We start from the raw sequence: 20,369 nt of genomic DNA on the forward strand, positions 1-20,369 counted from the left end.
CCTCGGCCTGCCAAAGTGTTGGGATTACAGGCATTGAGCCACCGCGCCCCACCAAAAAATTATTGCTCTGTCTTCTTTGAAAACACCTCAAAATAAGACTATCTCTTACCAGTGCTAATACATTGAGAAATTCTCTTGTGTCAAAATGTAGCAAAGTCCGAATGTAAGGATAGATTTCTTCCTCAGGAGAAGCCTCTGCTGAATGCAGGCGAATTAGAAATTCAAAAACCTGCAAGTTGGAAAAAAAATGTTGATTATTTTCTCACCTTACAAAGTATCCTGCTGAAGCAGTGATTTCCATTTGGATAAAATAAAGGCAGGCTGAATTCAGTTTAAATTGCTACTATATTTTAAGTTCTCTCTTAAATTCTCTCTCAGCTCTAATTATTGACTTTAGTAATAGTGTGTAAGTTCTCTCCTGTAACAGGCGATAGCTCCTGACACACGTGGAAGCCTCAACTGCAATTTGTCTTCAGTGCATCTTAACAAGAGACGGAGAACAGTCAAAAGGCTATGAAAATAGTACCAACCTGGTTTTTAACCAAGGGAACAAGATCTTCAGGGATGTCACCAAGGGGATAGGCACGACCTGCTAGACAACAGCTGGAAGAAAAGAATGAGAATGGATCTGGTGACTTGTAAAGCAGATAACTTTCAAGCGAGTTAACACATTGTTTCTCAAACTTGAGATACTAGTTCAATTTGTTAAGTAGGCTCAGCTTTTGTCAGGTCATGTTCCAAAGCAGGTCAAGATGACACCCAGTTTAGAAAACGTGGGCAACAGATAGGGGGGTGAGGTAATGCATCCTGTGACTGAGTAGGAGCTTTCATTTCTTCATATGTTTCCTAAGAAAAACCAATGCTCTATTAAAGGGACAAGAAGGAATGAAGACGGACTTCTAAAGGCCTCATACCCAGCGTCTAGAAAGATGGTGCCTAATGGCACCATTATACTACGATAAACCTGTTAGAAGCCTGGCATTCTCAGATACTGTTAAACCAGGGGCTCTAACAATGGTATTAAAGATGGGGAAAGAGCTAGGCTAAATGTCTGGAAAATGTCTGCAACAGGACAAACCAGGGAGAGTTAGAATCTGAAGAGAAATTTACCCTACAGTTTTACCTCCAAATCAAACCTTCTTCATGGCTAAAGACTTGCCTTGTGAGTTGAATTACTACAAATGTCATCTGAACATGTCTACCTTCTTTCTATTTTTGGAGGTGGGGAGGGGGCAAATTTTAAACCTTTTTCAACTACAATTTTCAGTGTTAGATCGGAGACAACTGGACACCAGCATATTTTCAAGAGTTTAAAGTACAGATGATAAAGCACTAAGTAAATGCGTATTTCTTTCACACTAAAAAATCAATGTAACAAGTGTGAAACAGGTTTCAAAGTTAACTCATTAGATATGAGCTAAAATGACGTTCTGCTAGGTTCTGCCACCTTCCTGCCAAATAGCCGTCTACCTAAAAGTTCTATCAGGGCTCAATTCTGAGCTGGCACAGTCTACTGGAATGAACCCTGCTCCAGAAGTCAGGGGATAAACATTCTAGTTTTACCTCTGTTACTAACTTTTTCAGATCTGAACAAATCTCTTGTCCTCATATATAGACACAACACACATCCCACATAAAGTTGTCACCAGTAAACGTAAAAAACCCGATTTCAACACCAAAGTTTCTCAACCTCAGCCCTACTGATATTTCGGGCCAGATAATTTTTTGTTGTGAGGACTACTGTGTGCATTGTATGCTGCTTAGCAGCATCCTTGGCCTCTGCCCACTAGATACCAGTAGCCCCCCTTCTCTAGCCCCAGTTATAACAACCACAAATGTCTCTAGATGTTGCCAAACATCTCCAGGGAGTAGGAGACAGAATCATCCATGGTTGAGAACCACTGCTCTACATAAGAGAATTGTGAAAAATGAAAAGTACTATATAGATAAGAGATCATAGTATCTCTAAAAATATAGGAGAAATATAGAAAGAACATACATGCAGATGAATAAGTAAAATGATCTTACCTGATATATACAAGAAGCTTATTGCCCATAACAACTTGTTCATCTAAAATAGAAAGAGAAGTATCTTCAGCAATTTTCTCTCAAAACCTTTTCAGAAAAATAATCTTTATGTAGAAACAAAAAAATAAAACTTGGCATTTACAGTGAGGTAAATATATTCCCAAATAACAGGAAGTTGAGATAAGACCACTTTATTAGCTTTTGAGTTTCCGTCAGATTCTTGTCACAGATAAGAGCAATATAAGCTATTTAAAGATAGATGTAGAAGGAATAGATCTGAGGGTAGAGATCTCTATGTATTGTTGGCCTAACCACTAACTTGGGACCAAGGGAAGGTGTAGGGCAGGCAATGAGTTGACGAACTGTACATCAGAACCAATTAATTAATATTAAGGCATAACCATACTGTCTTCTTATTTGTAATATGGACTTTCACCACCCACAGTGCTCTAGGGCTGAAAAGGCCATTGTTCCCAAATGTTTAAAGTAACAGAATTAAACTAAATGATCTTTAGGGCCCTTTCTATTCTAAGTTACATAAAAATGTAAGATTCTGCCATCTTGTGATGCGAGCCTGTTCTCTGACTGAAGAAATCAGAAAGATAGTATGACAAAGTTTGAAGCCAAGGGGTCAAGGGCAACACAGAATGGAGCAGGAGCATCAACAGGGTGAAGTGACTGGGAACGCCCATAGCGCACAGATGATGGGAATCTGTGGTTGGTAATAATGAAGAGCTGTAGTTTCTATTTTTGATATATGAATCCTGGATATAATGCAAGCAAGTGTATGCCTTTAACTTTATCAGTAATCTTTCACAAATACTCAAAATCTGCAATGTTGTTAGTGCATGTAAACTTGAATTGCTCCAAATGTATGAATAATTACATTTTGCTTCTGTTCCAAATGTTATTTGATTCAAATCAACTAGTATGACACATGGTGATCATCACCTGCATGGCATAACAACTTAATGTTTATTGGCTAACTAGATAAACACCAGTGAAAGAAAAATAAAGTCTCAGGACCCCAAACTCACTATGCCAAAAGGAAAAGTTAAGCTTCGGAACTGAGTCATGTAAAAAACAAAAACAAAAACAAATAAACGAAAAATTGGTTCCTAAACAGATTGCTGCAAGATAGAAGGCCATGTCTCCCCAGCTGGCCTCCCTCACCCTGACAATGTAAATTAATAGCTGATGTTCACAAGCACTGGGCAAAGATAAGACTAGAAATTATTCCTCAGCCCATCCCAAGACAAATGCATATTTGACTTCTTCCCCTATTCTATGTTTACTTTACCTTCTGTAAAATGCAGATTTACTGAGCATGAGACAAATACATAATTAAGTGTTCCTCTTTTCCCTCTCGCCCCCTCTCTAATCTTTAAACACTGAAGTTCTCGAAATCCTCTGTGGAAAAAGCACAAGCTGAAGATCCTACTGTAGCTTGTGTCTCTTTCTCCCAGTGTGTCCTCAACCATGGTAAAATAAGCCTCTAAACTGATTGAGACTTGTCTCAGACATATTTTGATTTACACACCTTTCTTGCTGGAAATCTCAGGTAGAATATATCTAGCTCATGATATTCCTAGCGAGAGTTAAATGTATTTGTTTAACCTACCCATCTCCATTATTCCACTACTGTGAGCTTCTTATGAGCAGAGTCTGTGACATTTCTGTATTTCTAGCATCGAGTATAGTGTCTGGCACATAAGTAGGTAATTAGTAAATTGCTGAAATGAACTGACATAGTACTTAATTTTCTACAACCTTTCTCTTCCCAGTATCTTCTTTTAGACAACTTTTCATTATAAAAGATCATCACTTCCATTCACACATTGTAATTCTCCACTTTCATTTCTGGTAGATATAGATGCGAAAGGCAATTTTCAAATTTGCTTCAAAAAGATTAGGTTCAGGGCTACTATCAGGTACAGGAAGTTAAGACTACCAAATGACTCCCCCACCCCCACCCTTATAGTAAAAAAATGACAAAACCTGGACATCATACAGAAAGGAACTACCTGAAGTTACTAATGAGTTACTGGGGAGTGAGCACAAGCATGAGCTGGTGGGGACTTCAGCCTCATCTGGGGTAGGAGAGACAGGCAGTCACACTGTTCTTCCTGCTGGCCTGTCCCTGAGTAAGCGTACTCTGAACTGCACACATAGGGAAGCATAGAAAGGCCCCTAACCTTCCTGGCACAGGGGTGGGGGCGGGGGATCGGACACACAGGGAGGCATGGAAAGGCCCTAATCTCCCTGGCATGGGGGGTGGGGGCGGGGGATCGGATACACAGGGAGGCATGGAAAGGCCCTAATCTCCCTGGCATGGGGGTGGGGGCGGAGGGATCGGAAAAGTGAGGTCAGGAAACCATGAATACGGAAGGGAGTTGGGGAATCCCAAAAGTGAAAGAATCAAAGAGGAGATCCCCAAACTGTCTGCCCACACCTGGAGAGGATCCATTTACTAAACTAGCACGCAGGAAAAAGACTCAAAGCAGCTTAGTCAAAGACAAAAAACCAGGATCAAGAATGGAGCTCCTTCTCTGAAGGTTTTGGAGTGAGGAGAGAAGCACATGGGCTCTGGTGGAGAGTTCCTTCACTTGGAGAAGCGGAGATTGGGAGTTAGCTGTACAAGTAAATTACCACCTCTGTGGCTTTCGGCCCAGGTCTAAGTGCTGTCTGTGTGGCAAGCACAGCAGAGCTGGAGGCCATCACGGAAAAAGCAACAATCTTTCTGGCAAGGGAAACATGAAGTTAAGAAACATACATAGTTTAAAAATTAGGAGAATCTTGCAAAGGAACGAGAAAGAGGAAGGATCCCCAAACTCTGTCTACCCTCATCACTGACTGACCCCTGAACCATGCGTGTGGATCAGAATCAAAGCAGATCAGCCATCCAGAAATGACCTGAGGAGAGACTGCAGCTGCACAAGAGAGAGAGTTTGCAGTTCAAGCCCACCAAGAAAATTATCTGATAAAAAAAATGGAAAACAATACTCAGTGGTGAAAAATACCTGATAGAACAACGGAGAAAAATATTCACTGGAGAACGCATACTCTCCACACGATGTAACATTCATAATATCCAGATACAGTCCAAAATTACCCAACATGAAAAACCGTGAAAATAAAACATATTTTTCTTAAAAGTGAATTGAATCCAATCCTGAGATGAACAAAATGTGAGAACAAGCAAAGATTTTAAAGCACTATTATAATTATCCTTAAGCAAAAGAAATGGTTTCAGTGCATGAAAATTTCAACAGATAAATGAAGAGTTGCAGCAGAGAAAACAGAAACAAGAACTAAATGGAAATTAGACTGAAAAAATAACTGTTGAAAATAAAAAATCACTGAGCAGATTTAACAGTTGAATTGACATGAAGGAGTTAAGAGCAAATGAATCTGAAGGAAGAGAATAGAAATCATCCAAGGTGAAAAACAGAGAGGAAAAAAGACCAAACAGAACACAGTCAAAACCCAGAGAAACAGACCTCAGAAGTGGTGGGGTAAGGACCTGCAAAAATCTCCTCCATAAAAGCAATACAAATACTGGTAAAAACTGTCATATCGGCTTTTCAGAACTCTTGAAATTAACTAAAAATTTGCCATAATCTGAGGAAAATTTATTCAGAAAAATGCCTGAATCTCAGGAAGACCAGTGAATTTTAGAGTTTTAACTTTATGTATTGCCATCTCCCTTTCTCCAGCTCTACTGTACTTTTGAAAATCAATTATTGCCTTACAACTTGGGCAGCTGTGAAAACAAGTAGAACACAGTGGGTTTGATAGCGACAGGAGGCAGCCAAATGCCTAGGCAGATAGGGGTGGGTCCCTCGTGAAACCCCACCTTCAAGCCAAAAAACAGCCTGAAGGCTGAAAGACCAGATTACTGGTCCGGGATGAAATCTGCAACATGGAATGAGAACTTCTGTTTCTGTTTGCACATCCTCTCCCAGTTGATTCTTTCTGAATAATGTCTTTTAACCAATTGAATGTTGCCTTTTCCAATACTGCTATGGCCTGCCCCTCCCCTATTCTGAGCCCATAGTAGCCCCAGACTCACCAGACTGAGGGGACTTTCCCGCCTTCGGGTAGCGGGACCACCCCCGCATCCCCTCTCTGCAGAAAGCCATTTCATCACTCAATAAAACTCCCCACCTTGGTCACTCTTCAATTGTCAGCGTATCCTCATTCTTCTTGGATGCTGGACAAGAGCCGGGGAGCCACCAAGTGCAGGTACCCAGAAAGGCTATTACACTGGCCTTTTGCCTTCGCTGGCAAAGGGCAGCCACCCCACACAATGGGGCCAGGGGCCGACCAATTGCTAACATGCTGCCTTCCATCAGGCTGTGGATGGTAAAACTGAAAGAGCTAATTAGCACACTAACACCCCATCTGGGGCTTCAGGGTCGTGGGCACCCTTGTCCGGGTGCTGCTGCATTCCCCTCAAGGCCACGGGCCTCACATGGAGCTTGCTCCTGTGTCAGCACTTGGAGTGGCCAGCCAGATCCCACACTCGCTTGCTCATGTGCTCCCTCCCAGAAGGGGCTGAGCGCAGCAGGCCAAGTAGACAGGGTGCCCCTGCTGCACGTCCGGCAAAGGGCCGAGAGAAAATTCCTGTGTCAATCTTGTAGCCCCTCAAATGCCCCATCCTCAGAGAATTGTCACTACTTGACCTATCTGGCAGCTTACTTAAAAGCTCCATTTTCAGGGCTTATCTTTTTTTTTGCCCTAACTCAGAACTCACTCTGTGGGAACAGCACTATCCCCAGGACATCTGTGGAAACAGTCAGTGCCATTGTTCAACATTACAGCGGGCTGAGACAGTGTTAGTAGTTGGGACTAATAAGTGGGGCACCAAAAACCTTAAAAGGAAAAACTGGAGAACGGGAGATCTGCGGGGGCTTTTAAAAAGTTCTAACATATTCCTGGAATTCTAAAAGGGTGTATGCATATAAAGGGCTTTGCACATACCCAGGGAAATTCTCAAAGGCCCTAATTTATAACCCATGGCTGACTTTGCAGCTCTGTGCAAGCAGGAAGGGAAGGCTACAGCAGAATTCTAAACTGCCTGCCAAAGAACTGAAAATTCCAAGATAAAATGAAGCAAGAACTGATAGGATTAAAGTGAGAGAGGGACAATTCAACAATATTTGGAGACTTCAATATCCCACTTTCAAAAACAGATAGAACAATCAGTAGAAGATGAACAGGAAATAGAAGACTTGAACAAAACTATAAGCAAATAGACCTAACAGACAAAGAAGCCCAGAGAATTTCACCCCAAAATATGGCACCATGGTATGCAGATTATTTTAAATTAAGGGTCCTTCAAGGTCAGCATATGCTGGGAGAGACTTGTGAAAGGAAGATAAATCTTGCGACCCCAAAATCACTAAGCCAAAGGGAAAAGTCAAGCTGGGAACTAATGTCAGGCAAACCTGATCCCATTCCATCCCTAAATAAGACAGCTACAAAGATAAGAAGCTACATACCTCCCTCACAATTTACCCACAAGGAAATTCCTTGTGGACAAAGGACAGACAGAACTCAAAGTCATCCCTTTGAGGCTCACCTGAGACAAATGCATATCTAATTGATTCCTCTTACCTATTGTTTATGTAAAAATGGAGATTCACTGAGCCAGACTAAATTGTGTATTCAGTGGAAGGCTGATCAAGGACTCAAAAGAATGCAACCTTTTGTCTCTGACCTACTTCTAACCTGGAAGCCCTCACTTCGAGTTGTCCTGCCTTACCAGACTGAACCAACGTACATCTTAAACATATCGATGGATGTCTCATGTCTTCCTAAAATGTATAAAAGCAAGCTGCCCATCTCGGACACGTGTCGTTAGGACCCTGAGGCTGTGTCACGGGTGCATCCTTAACCTTGGAAAGATAAACTTTCTAAATAGACTGAGGCCTGGGTTAACAGGTCTCAGTAACTTTAATAGGTTAAAGATATTTTGAGTTAATAGGCTCTACTCTGACATTATGTGATCTACCTTAAGACCGGACCCTCCAAAGAAAACACAATTAATTGCCTTCCATCCCTTTCCTGAAATCTCTTTATCTATTGAGGAAAAGAAACCTAAGGAATACAATCGCACCTCTACAAGCTTTTTCACAAGATAATGTCTGCTCTCAACAATGATCCAAATATTGTTGGATCATTCAAATTCCAAAGACGATCCTTTACAAGTTAACTTCTGTCTCCCAGGTCCATTCATTCCCCTAATAATCATTTTCAACCCCTTAAAAGAACTGCCTATTTCCCCATCTCCCTTCTACCCCATAAGAAAGGGTGTATCTGTACCTCCTTGGGTTTTCAAGTCATCACAATCCTTCAATTACCCCATGTTTATGCATGTTAACAAAAGTATATGCCTTTTTCTACCCACTAATCTATTATTAATTCATTTCAACAGACTTAGACTCAAAGTTTCAGAGGGAAAGTTTAAACTTCCCCACAGACATCTATGTAACACTCTACCCAACAACAGAAGACATTCGACATATTACTATGCTCAAGTGCACATAGAACATTCTCCAGAACAGACCTTATGTGAGGTCATAAAGTAAGTCTCAACAAATTCTTAAAAGATAGAAACCATAAAAAGTACATTTTCTGACCCCAAAAAAGTAGAAATCAGTATGAGAAGGAAATGTGAGAAATTCTCACATAGGTGGAAATTAGACAACACACTTCTAAATCACCAGTCAAGACATGACAAGAGAAATTATAAAATACTTTAGGATGAATGAAAATGAAGACGACATACCAAAACGTATTGCTTAGAGGAATATTTGTAGCTGTAAACACCTAATTAAAACAACAACAACAACAAAACAACAAAGACCTCAAATCAACAATATGAGCCTCTACCTAAACAGCTTCTAACCCAAAGAGCTGAAGAAAGCAAATAATAGACTAAAGTTGAATGCATGACATCAAAATTGGTTCTATGAAAAGATCAACAAAACTGACAAACCTTTAGGCAAACTAAAAAAAGAGAGAAGAGTCAAATTACAAAAATTAGTAATGAAAGAGACATCGCTACTGACCTTACAGGAAAAAAAGGAATTATGAAGGAATACTATAAACAACTATATGCCTACATATTAGATAATGCAGATGAAATGGTCAAATGTCTAGAAATTTTAAAACTACTAAAACTACTGAAACACTAAAAAAGAAACAGATAATCTGAGTAAACTCCAACAAACAAAGAAACTAAACTAGTGCTATGGTCTGAATGCGGCACCCAATTCATGTGTTGCAAACTTCATCCCCAATGCAACAATGCTGAGAGGTGGGGGCCTTTGGGGAGGTGTTTAAGTCATGAGGGTTCCACCCTCATGAATGGATTAATGCTGTAGTAAAAAAGGGCTTGATGGACTGGGTTCACTATTTTTCCACTCTTCTGCCAAGTGAGGACACAATGTTTGTTCCCACTTGCCCTTCCAACTTCCACCACGTGAGGACACAGCAAGAAGGCCTTCACGAGACACTAGGTGCCAGCACCTGGATTTTGGACTTCTCAGCCACCAGAACTGTAAGACATAAGTTTGTCTTACCCAGTCTTAGGTATTCTGTTACAGCAGCACAAAACAGATGAAAACAACTAATAATGTTAAAACTTCCAATAAAGAAAAGCCCAGGCCCACATGGCTTCATATTGAATTCTACCAAACATTAAAAAAGTTAACACTAATCCTTCACAAACTCTTTCAAAAAATAAGAGAGAATACTTCCTAACTCATTCTATGAGGCAAAAATACCAAGACACACTAATAACAACACTGGTATTCTTTTGATAACAAGATATCAAAAGAAAACAAAACTGTAGAACAATCTCTTATGAATATAGACACACAAATCCTTGAGAAATAGTAGCAAACTGAATCCAGCAACATAGTTAAAAGATTATATACCAAGTGAGATTTATCCCAAGAATGCAAGGTTGGCTTAACATACAGAATTAAATAGATCATATCAATAAAATAAAGGACAAAATCCACAAGATAATCTTAACAGATGCAGAAAAAGCATCTGTTAAATCCAACAGTCTTTCACGTTAGAAACACTCAAACTGGGTAAAGAAAACTTCATTGAATGGGTAAGACTATCTACATCAAATTTAATGATGAAATATTGAGTGCTTTCCCCCAGTATCAAGAAAATAAGACATCCATTCTTGCCACTTTTGTTCAACACTGTGTTAGTGGGTGTAGCTGGCCCAATTAGGGAATAAAAACAAAGGCATCTAGATTAGAAAGAAAAAAGTATAATTATTTTTATTTGCAGATGACATAATCTATATTTTCCTTAGCAAGTTCTAAGAAATTAACTTTAAAAATTAGAACTAATAAATGAATACAGCAAGGACGTAGGATACAAGGTCAATATACAAAAATCACACTAGCAATTAACATCTTATTTCACACTAGCAATTAATACCCTGAAAATAAAATTAAGAAAACAATTCCATTTATAAGAGCATCAAGGTGAATAAAATACTTAGGAAGTATATGACCTATACATTAAAACCTGCAAAATATCATTGAAAAAAAAGTAATGAAGACCTAAATAAAATGAAAAGATATGCTGTGTTCATGAACTGAAAGATTTGGTAATATTAGGATAGTAATAAAATTGATATACAGATTCAAAGCAATCCTTATGAAAATCCCAGCTGCCTTTTCTGCAGAAAAGTGGAAAGCAAAGTGACTTTAAGACCAAAATAACCTGGGTACAGTGGCTGGCTCACACCTATAATCTCAGCTACTTGGGAGGCTGAGGTGGGAGGATTGCTTGAGGCCAGGAGTTCAAGATCAGCCTGGGCAACATAGCAAGACCCTGTCTTAAGAATTTTTTTTTTTAAATTCAGCAGGGCATGGTGGCCTGTAGTACCAGCTACTTGGGAGGCTGAGGCAGGAGGATCACTTGATCCCATAAGTTTGAGGCTACAATGAACTATGATCACACCACTGTACTCCAGCCTGACTGACAGAATGAGACTCTGTCTCTAAAAGAAAATTAATTTTAAAAAGATAAAAATAGAAAAACATATCACATTCATACATTACAAAATTCTACAGTGTTAAGATAGCAATTCTCTCTCCAAATTAATCGATAGCATCAATGCAATCTCAAAGAAAATCAAACGAGTTTTTAAAAAAAAAAACTGATGAGCTGATTTTAACGATTATATAGAAAGGCAAAGAACCTGGACTAGATAAGTCAATTTTGAAAAAGAAAAACAATATTGTAGGACTTAAAATATGTGATTTTGAGACTTACTATGAAGTTACAAGAAGCAAGACAGTGTATTACTGGACAAGGATAGACATACAGCTCAATAGAACTGAAGAGACCACAGAAACACACCCACAGTTACACGGTCACTTGACTCTTCATAAAGGTGTCAAGGTAATTCAATGGAAATAAGATAATCTTAGCAATAAATGGTAAGACTTACAGGAACAACTGATAGCTATATGGAAAAAAATCCTTGAACTTCACCTTGCATCATTTATAAACATTAACTCAAAATGAATTATAGGCCTAAATACAAGAGGTTAAAACTATTAAATTTCTACAAGAAAATGTGGGAGAAAATATTTATGTCACTAAATTGAACCAAGATTTCTTAAACAGAATACCAAAAGCCTAAATGACAAAAAAAAATTAATAAGATGAACTTCATAAAAATTAAAAAATTTTGCTCTTTGAAAAACATGGCTAAGAAAATAAAAAAGCAAGCTATGGATGAGGGTTAAAATTTTTGCCAAACATACTGGAAAAGGGCTTATATCCGGACTACATAAAAAACTCTTCCAGACTCTGATGGTAAGCTCACTACCTTGGCAACTCTGTTTTTTTTTTTTTTTGAGACAGAGTCTCGCTCTGTCACCCAGGCTGGAGTGCAATGGCGTGATCTCAGCTCACTGCAACCTCTGCCTCCCGGGTTCAAGCAATTCTTCTGCCTCAGCCTCCTGAGTAGCTGGGACTACAGGCGCCCACCACCACACCCAGCCAATTTTTATATTTTTGGTAGAGACGGGGTTTCACCATATTGGCCAGGCTGGTCTTGAACTTCTGACCTCGTGATCTGCCTGCCTGGGCCTCCCAAAGTGCTGGGATTACAGGCATGAGCCACCACGCCTGGCCAGCTTGGGAACTCTTAATAATTCAGTAATATGAAGACAACCCCAGATCATCTCCACCAATTAAAAAAAGGAAAAGGACGAAATATTTAAACAGACGAGTCACAAAAGATATGTGAATGGCTAAACAAGCACATGAAAAAACGATTAACATCACTAATGATCAGACAATAAAAATTAAAATAATAATGAAATGCCATTATTTACTAGAATGGCTAAAGTTTTAAGAAGATTTAAAACACTGACAGTATCAAGTGCTTGCAAGGATGTGGAAAAACTGGAACTCTCAAATATTGTTGATAAGAAATGGTACAGCATTTGGAAAAACCATATAGCAGTAGCTTAGAAAGTAAAACATATATTTACCATACAATCCAGCCATTCCAACCTTAGGTATTTGCCCGAGAAAATGAACACATTTGTCCACACAGAAACTTACAGCTAGTGGTCAGGAATGGAGGGTAAGAGAACAAGGGGGGATACTTGAGGTAATGAAAGTTTTCAGTATCTTGACTTTATCAATATGAATTAAATATGAATATCCAGTTGTGATACTGTACTTTATTTTTGCAAGATGTTATCACTGAGGAAACTATGTAAAGACTATTTAGGATCTCTATGTGCCATTTCTTACAACTGCATGTATCTCAAAAAGTTTAACTAAAAAAAAAAAAAAATTGTCCGCAAATGTTGTAGCAGCATTGTATTATTCATAGTAGTCCCAAACTGAAAGCAACTCAAATATCCATGAAGCAGTGAGTGATTAAACAGTTTATGGTATATTCAATCCATGGAATATCATTTAGTGGTAAAAGGGAACAAAATATTAATATACATAAAACAACATGGATGACTCTCAAAAATATTATGCTTCATCCACGTTAAATGAAAGAAATAAAACACCAAAGATTACACAGTACATAATTCCATTCACATGAAGTGTAGTGACAGAAAGTAGATCAGTGACTGCCCAGAGCAGGGCTGTGGGGGAAGGATCAAGTACAAAGGGGAAGGAGGTAACTTTTTAGTATGAGAGGCTATGGCTCCTTCTACAGCTTGATTATGGTGGTGTCACATGATTGCACATGATTACCAACATTCACACTACACACATATAATTGGAGAATTTTATAACATTTAAATAATACCTTAAATCAGGAAAGCAAAAAATTAAGGCTTAGAAAATAAATACCTGTTAGCGTTCTTCCAGCATTCAGAGGAGGAGCAATGACTCTGAAAAGTTTCTGCATTAAAAGTAATAGGAAAACAATCACCATCATCTCAAATGATATTATTTAAAAAATAATCAAGAATCTTATGCTATTCATCACCATTCGCTGACAGAATTAGTCATTTACCATTAGGATTAAACATGAAAACCTTTAATCTGTACATGAAATGTTTAGAAGGGTCACTGAGAAACAATCACTGTTGTCATATTCCTCACCGAAAAAACCTATTTAATACATACCAGTTACATAAAGGGCTTAGCTGAGATTATAATTTTGATATAAAGTATCCTTTGGTTCTTAAAAGCTTTATTCTTTTAAAAGCTAGGAAGCAAGTGAAAGGATGTCCCACTAAAGTGGTAACAGAGATGACTTTAAACTGAAAATACCTAACCAGCAGCCACAGAAAGAAATACCACCTAAACTTAAGCAGAGGCTCCCAAATATATAGCTGCCATGGATCCCCCTTCAGAGGGAGATTCCTATTTGAGAAAAAATGGATCCTTAGCATCAGGAAATGCAAATTCAGCTGTCAATTAGCATCAAAAAGCCCAAAAGAACTTTCCATACTTTCCCACTGAAGACCTAACTACCTGCTACCCTCGTTTTTGTTAAGCTGGTATATAAACCTCTACCTCTGGCTACTCAGCTGAGATGCTTATTACTGAGTGTTCCTGCACATATGTGAATAATCCTTATCTTTTCTCCTGTTAATCTGTATATTGTCAGTTAATTCATAGCCTTCAATCCTTTCCCTGTACCTCCCACCTCTGGGACCTAAATTGGTAAATAAAAAGTTTTTCCTCCCAACTCAAGACACTTTAGCCAAAACTAGAAAAAAGGAAAGTTTCCTATGGTAGTCATCTCAAATGTGATGACACTCTTTCATTCTAAAAAATCTAGACAATGTCAAGAGACAGGACACTCTCTCTTAATTCAGACCTCTTTAAGTACTAAAATAGCTAAACTTTAAACACTTCGAACACAAAACAAGGTAACCTCAATAGCTCAGTGTTCCATTTGAGATGTATCAGTATAAATGCAAACCAGATTTTATTAATATGAGGAATACGAAACCAATGCAAAACAAAAATTTCAAAAGCAACGTAACAAAAATACAGCAATCATCTTGTCAATGCAGAATGCATCAAAATAGAATCTGTTTTGAGGGATTAATTTGAGCAAAACTAGAAACTACATTAATTCTTCTGAATTGTGGCTTAGTTGTGGCATGCAGGGAGGCACTGGACCTCACTGAGGAGGCAGCTGACGAGTCTTTTTCAGGGAACTACTGGACCCTAATGAAGCAGCAGCTGAGAGGTGTTCAAGACAAAAAAATACTTGACATTATAGACAATCAGGGCCAAACCCCCAAAACCAGGGGTAGAGGGGTGGGGGACTAATTTTAGAAACTAGAAGTGCAACCAAAATTGAAGGGTTATGAATTAGAGGGGTACTCACCCTACCAAACTTAACGTGCTTAAAGAAGCCTGAACTATCATAGAATGCTGACTTCTTAATACTGAAGATAGTTTTGGATGACAATAAATTAGCAAAATGGTCGACTGGATGCCTTCGGCAGAGGCCTGATTTTTTTGAGGGACACTATAATAAAGCATTGGGCTAGGAGGGCACTACATGTATCTACAACTCATTCTCCACTATTCTGCCATCAAACTTAAGACAAATAAGAAAACAGATACGGGGTTTGGTTCTTCCAAAAGTAAGTCCAAATGTTTTTTAGATTCTCTTGGTAAGGAGAATAAAAAATTAGAATGAATGCTATGAAATTCTGAGTTAGTAAAAGCGAAAAATGATCAATTAATAATGGCCTCCTACCATTTTCAGGAGCCTTCCCCAAGAGAATATATCTACAAATAGCATTACTCAATAGTACATTGATTATATAAAATAGTTATACAAAATAAATTTTTCATATCTTTAGGAAAAGTTACTACAGTATCAAAAATTCTTATGAGAAAAACATGTAAAGCCTAACAAGCAAGCATTAATTTAAATTTTATCTATTGTTCTCTGGTATTTAAATACCTACTTATGTAGATAAGAAAGCAAGCAATGGCAGAAGGTATAAAATTGAAGACTATTTAAAAGTCCCAAGCTAAAATGGGTTCAAGGTCAATAAATCTATAAGAATTTTTAAATAATTGGATAAAACTAGAAACTGTTAAAAGCAAATGGAGAATAGGAGAAAAAAAGTTAGCAGACAAAATTAATTATGTATCCAAGTCAGGAAGTATCTTACCTCCATGGGACTAATAAACTCATTCATGCCTCTGTTGTAGACGTAGATCATAGCATCATATAAACGATTTTCCCAACACATGAGAACCACCTGGGAAAAGGAAAAGCCACTTGGTCCATACAATTCAGAGTCACCAATTATTTTCCTTAAAGCTTTAAGAATGGAAAAGGTCTTGAATTATCTTCCCTAATTTTTCTTGTTTCTTCTCTGATAAAAACTGAAATTCAAGGACTCAAACACAATGCAAGGCAAGGGTAACAGCTGCTGTAGGTGAAATTACTACTTTTAATAGTACAATGCTTACTTTAAGACATTCACAGTGTCTAATTTTGTCTCTTCTCTATCCTCCCCCTTTCTATATTCATTTTACCTTTGGTCTATAGTTCTACAAATATTTATTGAACACATATTCAGACCCTCTCCTAGGCTCTGGGAATAAAGTGTTAGGTAAGATAAATCCAGACTTTGTCCCTACCCTTATAGAACTTACATTGATCTTGGACGCCCACCAAAAGGAGGTAGGGGTACAAAATGGCATGTGAGTTAAGACTTGGGGAAGGTACTCAATTACACAAATAATTCATTATTTACAAATGTGGTAAGCGCTATTAACCTGACTGGTCTGGAGTATTCAAAAAGTCACCCCTGAAGGAACAACATTTAAGGTGGGACCTAAATGTGAGCCGCAAGCAGAAGTGCAAGCTAGGAATTCTGTAGGAAGAAGCAAGAGTAAGGATGAAGGACCTAATGTGGAAGTGAGCTGGAAGTGCTTAAGGATGGAGAGAAATCAATTTGAGAAAACATTTTAGAAGAGGACTAGATATGACTTTGAGTATACAGTACTCTATATTCTGTCCCTATGACAGCTATATAATACTATAAACAGTGGCAAGAGGAGAAGGGCAGAAGTCAGCAAAGGAGAATGACAAGCGGGAGTGAGAGGTAAGAAAGAAAATGGAAGTGAGATGTGCTGGGAGAGTCTTTCTAGAGAAGGCCTGTTCTTGGACTTCTACGACTCTCTCTCTAACCCTCTCTCAGCCAGTACCATGATCATGCATCTCTTCGCTGATGACTAACACATTTACAGCTTCAGCCCTAACCTCCCTCTAACCCGTACATATATCCAACTACTTAATTTGATATCTTCACCTGAATGTCTAGTAGCAATCTCAAAATAAAATGGCCAACCAGAACTCCTGATTTGTCTCTCAAACTTAGACCTGCCTTAGTCTTGCAATCTTCTCAATCTTGCAATCACTCACTATTCACCCTGTTTCTCAAACTAAAAACTAGGCATCATCCTTAAATTCTCTCATTCCCACACTCTCACATCCCAATTCATCAGCAAATCAATTCTATCTCCAAAACATTCAAAATCAGGCCATCTCTCTTCATCTCACTGTTACCATCTCTGGCCAGAATCACCTCCTGGACCAACTTCCCAACTAGTCTCTTTGCTTCCTCTGCACTTGGCCCCCATCCCTCATTCTGTTACCCCTAAAACACAGGGTGCTCATGCTTAAAACTTTTCTAATGATTTTTCATAGCACTTAGAATAAGATGGAAAGATCTATACTTTGCCCTGCAAGATCTACCTCTGTACCAAGCTCCAGATCTGCTTCCTTTTCTGTTACTTGAACACCCAAGACAAAAATCCTTTTTTTTTTTTTTACATTAGCTGTTGCTTTTACCTATAACAATCTTCTCTTCCAAGACCTTTGCATTACTGATTCCTTATCATTTAACTCCCAAGACTCAATGCTGCCTCCTCAAAAAGACTATCTATAATTAACCAATCTAAGGTAGCCTCACATTATCTCTCTACCGTATTTCCCGGTTTGATTTTTAACATAATACTTGTATTGAAATACTTTCTGGGCTGGGTGCGGTGGCTCAAGCCTGTAATCCCAGCACTTTGGGGATCGAGACCATCCTGGCTAACCCAGTGAAACCCCGTCTCTACTAAAAAATACAAAAAACAAAAATAGCCAGGCGAGGTGGCGAGCGCCTGTAGTCCCAGCTACTCGGGAGGTGGGCACCTGTAGTCCCAGCTACTCGGGAGGCAGGAGAATGGTGTAAACCCAGGAGGCGGAGCTTGCAGTGAGCTGAGATCCGGCCACTGCACTCCAGCCTGGGCGACAGAGCGAGACTCCATCTTAAAAAAAAAAAAAAAAAAAAGAAATACTTTCTGGGTTTTTGTACACTGATATGTTCACTGTCAAACTTTTCTGCTAAAATTTAGGCTTTATGAGAGGACAAGCCTTGTTCACTAGGGATACTGAAGCATCCTCAGAGCCTGACGTTCAGTAAATGCTTCTTGAATTAATGAACAAATGCTGTTAAAAGAGTAAATACTACATTTGGTGTAGTGGACAAAGAGGCCATTGTTGACTCTAGTAAAAGTAAGATGGAAGAGTTAGGATGTGGGGAAAAAAAATGAAAATAGCAACCTAGACAATGCTTTCAAGACATCTGGCTATGACTGGGAGGAGTGAGATGGAGGGCAGTAACCTAGGAGGAAAAAGGAGAGAAGGTTTTATATGGAGACATAAGAAACTGAGGGGAGGATTTTGAAATTGCTATTTAACATTAAAAAGACTAGAGTATATTTACATGGTATTGGGGAAAGACTGAAAATGTTATAAAGTGTTATAAACAGAATAAACTAAATTTTTTTTCCTATATGTGATAGGTAGGCAAAACTAGATGGACAGCATGCTCTCAAATCATCAGACCTATTGTCAGACTATGAAGACTATGCCAAATTACCCATGTTATACAAAGGCAGGTATAAAACAGGATCTGGCTTTACTTTGCAAACTCACAGCCATTCATAAAGAGCTTCCAGAAATAAAATAATCATTTTTCCAAACCCTTAATCTCTATGTGATTTTGCACACTTTCAAAAAACTTTTGCTCTAAGACTTTTGTTAGTCTTCCATATTCAAGCTCAAGAGGGCTTAGCACCTTTGCAGGAGTAACATGCTCATTACTAGGACTAATGTGGAATTAAAGAAGTAAATTGTGGGCCAGGCTCAGTGGCTCACACCTGTAACCTCAGCACTTTGGGAGGCCATGGCAGGCGAATCACTTGAAGTCAAAAGTTTGAGACCAGCCTGGCCAACATGGTGAAACCCCATCTCTACTAAAAATACAAAAATTAGCTGGGCATGGAAGTGTGCGCCTTTAATCCCAGCTACTCTGGAGGCTGAGGCACAAGAATTGCTTCAATCCAGGAGGTTGCAGTGAGCCAAGATCACACCACTGTACTCCAGCCTGGGCAACAGAGCGAGACTCTGTCTCAAAAAAAAGAAGAAGAAGAAGAAGAAAAGAAAAATAAATTGTGAAATGTCTTAGGCCAGAATAAATACTGCACCTCCATTAAGAAACTTATTTCAAGAAACTCAATTAAGATAACTTATTGTGAGAACCTCAGATACACTGGAAGTATTTCTCAAACAATGGCTGGCTATTCATGCTAAAAAGTTCTATAACTTGCCTCTTATACCATGCTCTATATTTCAAAACTCTGGACTTACATACTAGCAATTTTTTAAAATGGCATCATATTTTTCAAGGTAAAAATATTTTATAATTCATGAGAAAGCAGCCATAGTTGAAATTCACTTGCTCAATGAAAACTATATTAGCGAACGAACAAACTGATGAAGAGGGATCAGTTAACAAGCATTTACAGAGCAACTTCTAAACGTAAACTCTACACCAAGTACCATTGGGGATGTGAAAGAGACAGAAGACGACATAATCCCTGGCTTGCAAGGCACTTACAATCTAGCTTTTACTTAAATACAGTCCTAGGAAATATATATTGACAAATATAAGTTTATAATACATCTTACAAAAAGTGCTCAATAAATAATTATGGTTTTTAGAAGGCAGGGTCAGGCCTGATCAGTGAAGTAAATGTAATCAATAAAGGAATGAAGTTTACTTCATAAGTTAGTAGACTGTCTATAAACTCACCTGCTGAATATCTAGGCTGGTGATATCCATATGTACAATGAGAGCTTCCACATTTTCCATTAATTTTTTATCTTGGAAATGAACAATCAAGTCTTTCATTACTTGGGGTGTGATTCCCACCAATTTATCACTTAAAATATATGGCTCAAGGCATTCCAAAAATACTCCTTTGGCCACTGAATTCTCACTTAATTTATCATACATCTGGCTAAATAAGAGATCCCTGTAACAGAAAGGGGGGGAAAAAAACTTTTAGGAATATGCCAAATATTCATTAAATTTAGTCTCCAAAGTATATCTCATTTTTTCCCTATTTCAACTTACTCATGAATTTATTTAAAATGGCAATAATATTCACATAGAGCTTTATATTGCAAAAACTTTATATGTGTATGTGTGTGTGTATGTGTATATATATATGTGCGTGTGTGTGTGTATATATATATATAATCCCAATTAATCCTCCCAACACTTCTTTAACAAATCAGAAAAGCTAAGATAAATTGTTTGCTAACAGTAACATATCTAACAAACAAGAGAGTCAGAATTTGAACCCAGCCTTCCGGCCTAAATCCTGTGTCAGTCTATTGTGGCATATTGCTTCTTAAAGACAACACTGACATGGGAACAGATAACTGGATGGACATCATGAAGCAGGAAAAATAAAAAAGGACTACTCATGAT

General features: G+C 38.4%; 1 protein-coding gene across 8 annotated transcripts in view; it reads right to left on the minus strand.

Annotated features, from left to right (window-relative positions):
* VPS8 (VPS8, CORVET complex subunit) overlaps positions 1-20,369 on the minus strand; it is a 254,143-nt gene that overhangs the window by 153,359 nt on the left and 80,415 nt on the right. For all 8 annotated transcript variants that reach the window (XM_025376216.1, XM_025376215.1, XM_025376217.1 and 5 more), the window contains 6 exons: positions 19,686-19,908; positions 15,702-15,791; positions 13,402-13,453; positions 2,029-2,071; positions 531-603; positions 110-229 (listed from right to left, as the gene is read on the minus strand). In XM_025376216.1, coding sequence (XP_025232001.1) covers positions 110-229; positions 531-603; positions 2,029-2,071; positions 13,402-13,453; positions 15,702-15,791; positions 19,686-19,908 — 601 coding nt within the window. The remainder of the gene's footprint in view (positions 1-109; positions 230-530; positions 604-2,028; positions 2,072-13,401; positions 13,454-15,701; positions 15,792-19,685; positions 19,909-20,369) is intronic.

Source organism: Theropithecus gelada, chromosome 2 (genome assembly GCF_003255815.1).
Source record: "Theropithecus gelada isolate Dixy chromosome 2, Tgel_1.0, whole genome shotgun sequence".
Classification (NCBI taxonomy): Eukaryota; Metazoa; Chordata; class Mammalia; order Primates; family Cercopithecidae; genus Theropithecus; species Theropithecus gelada.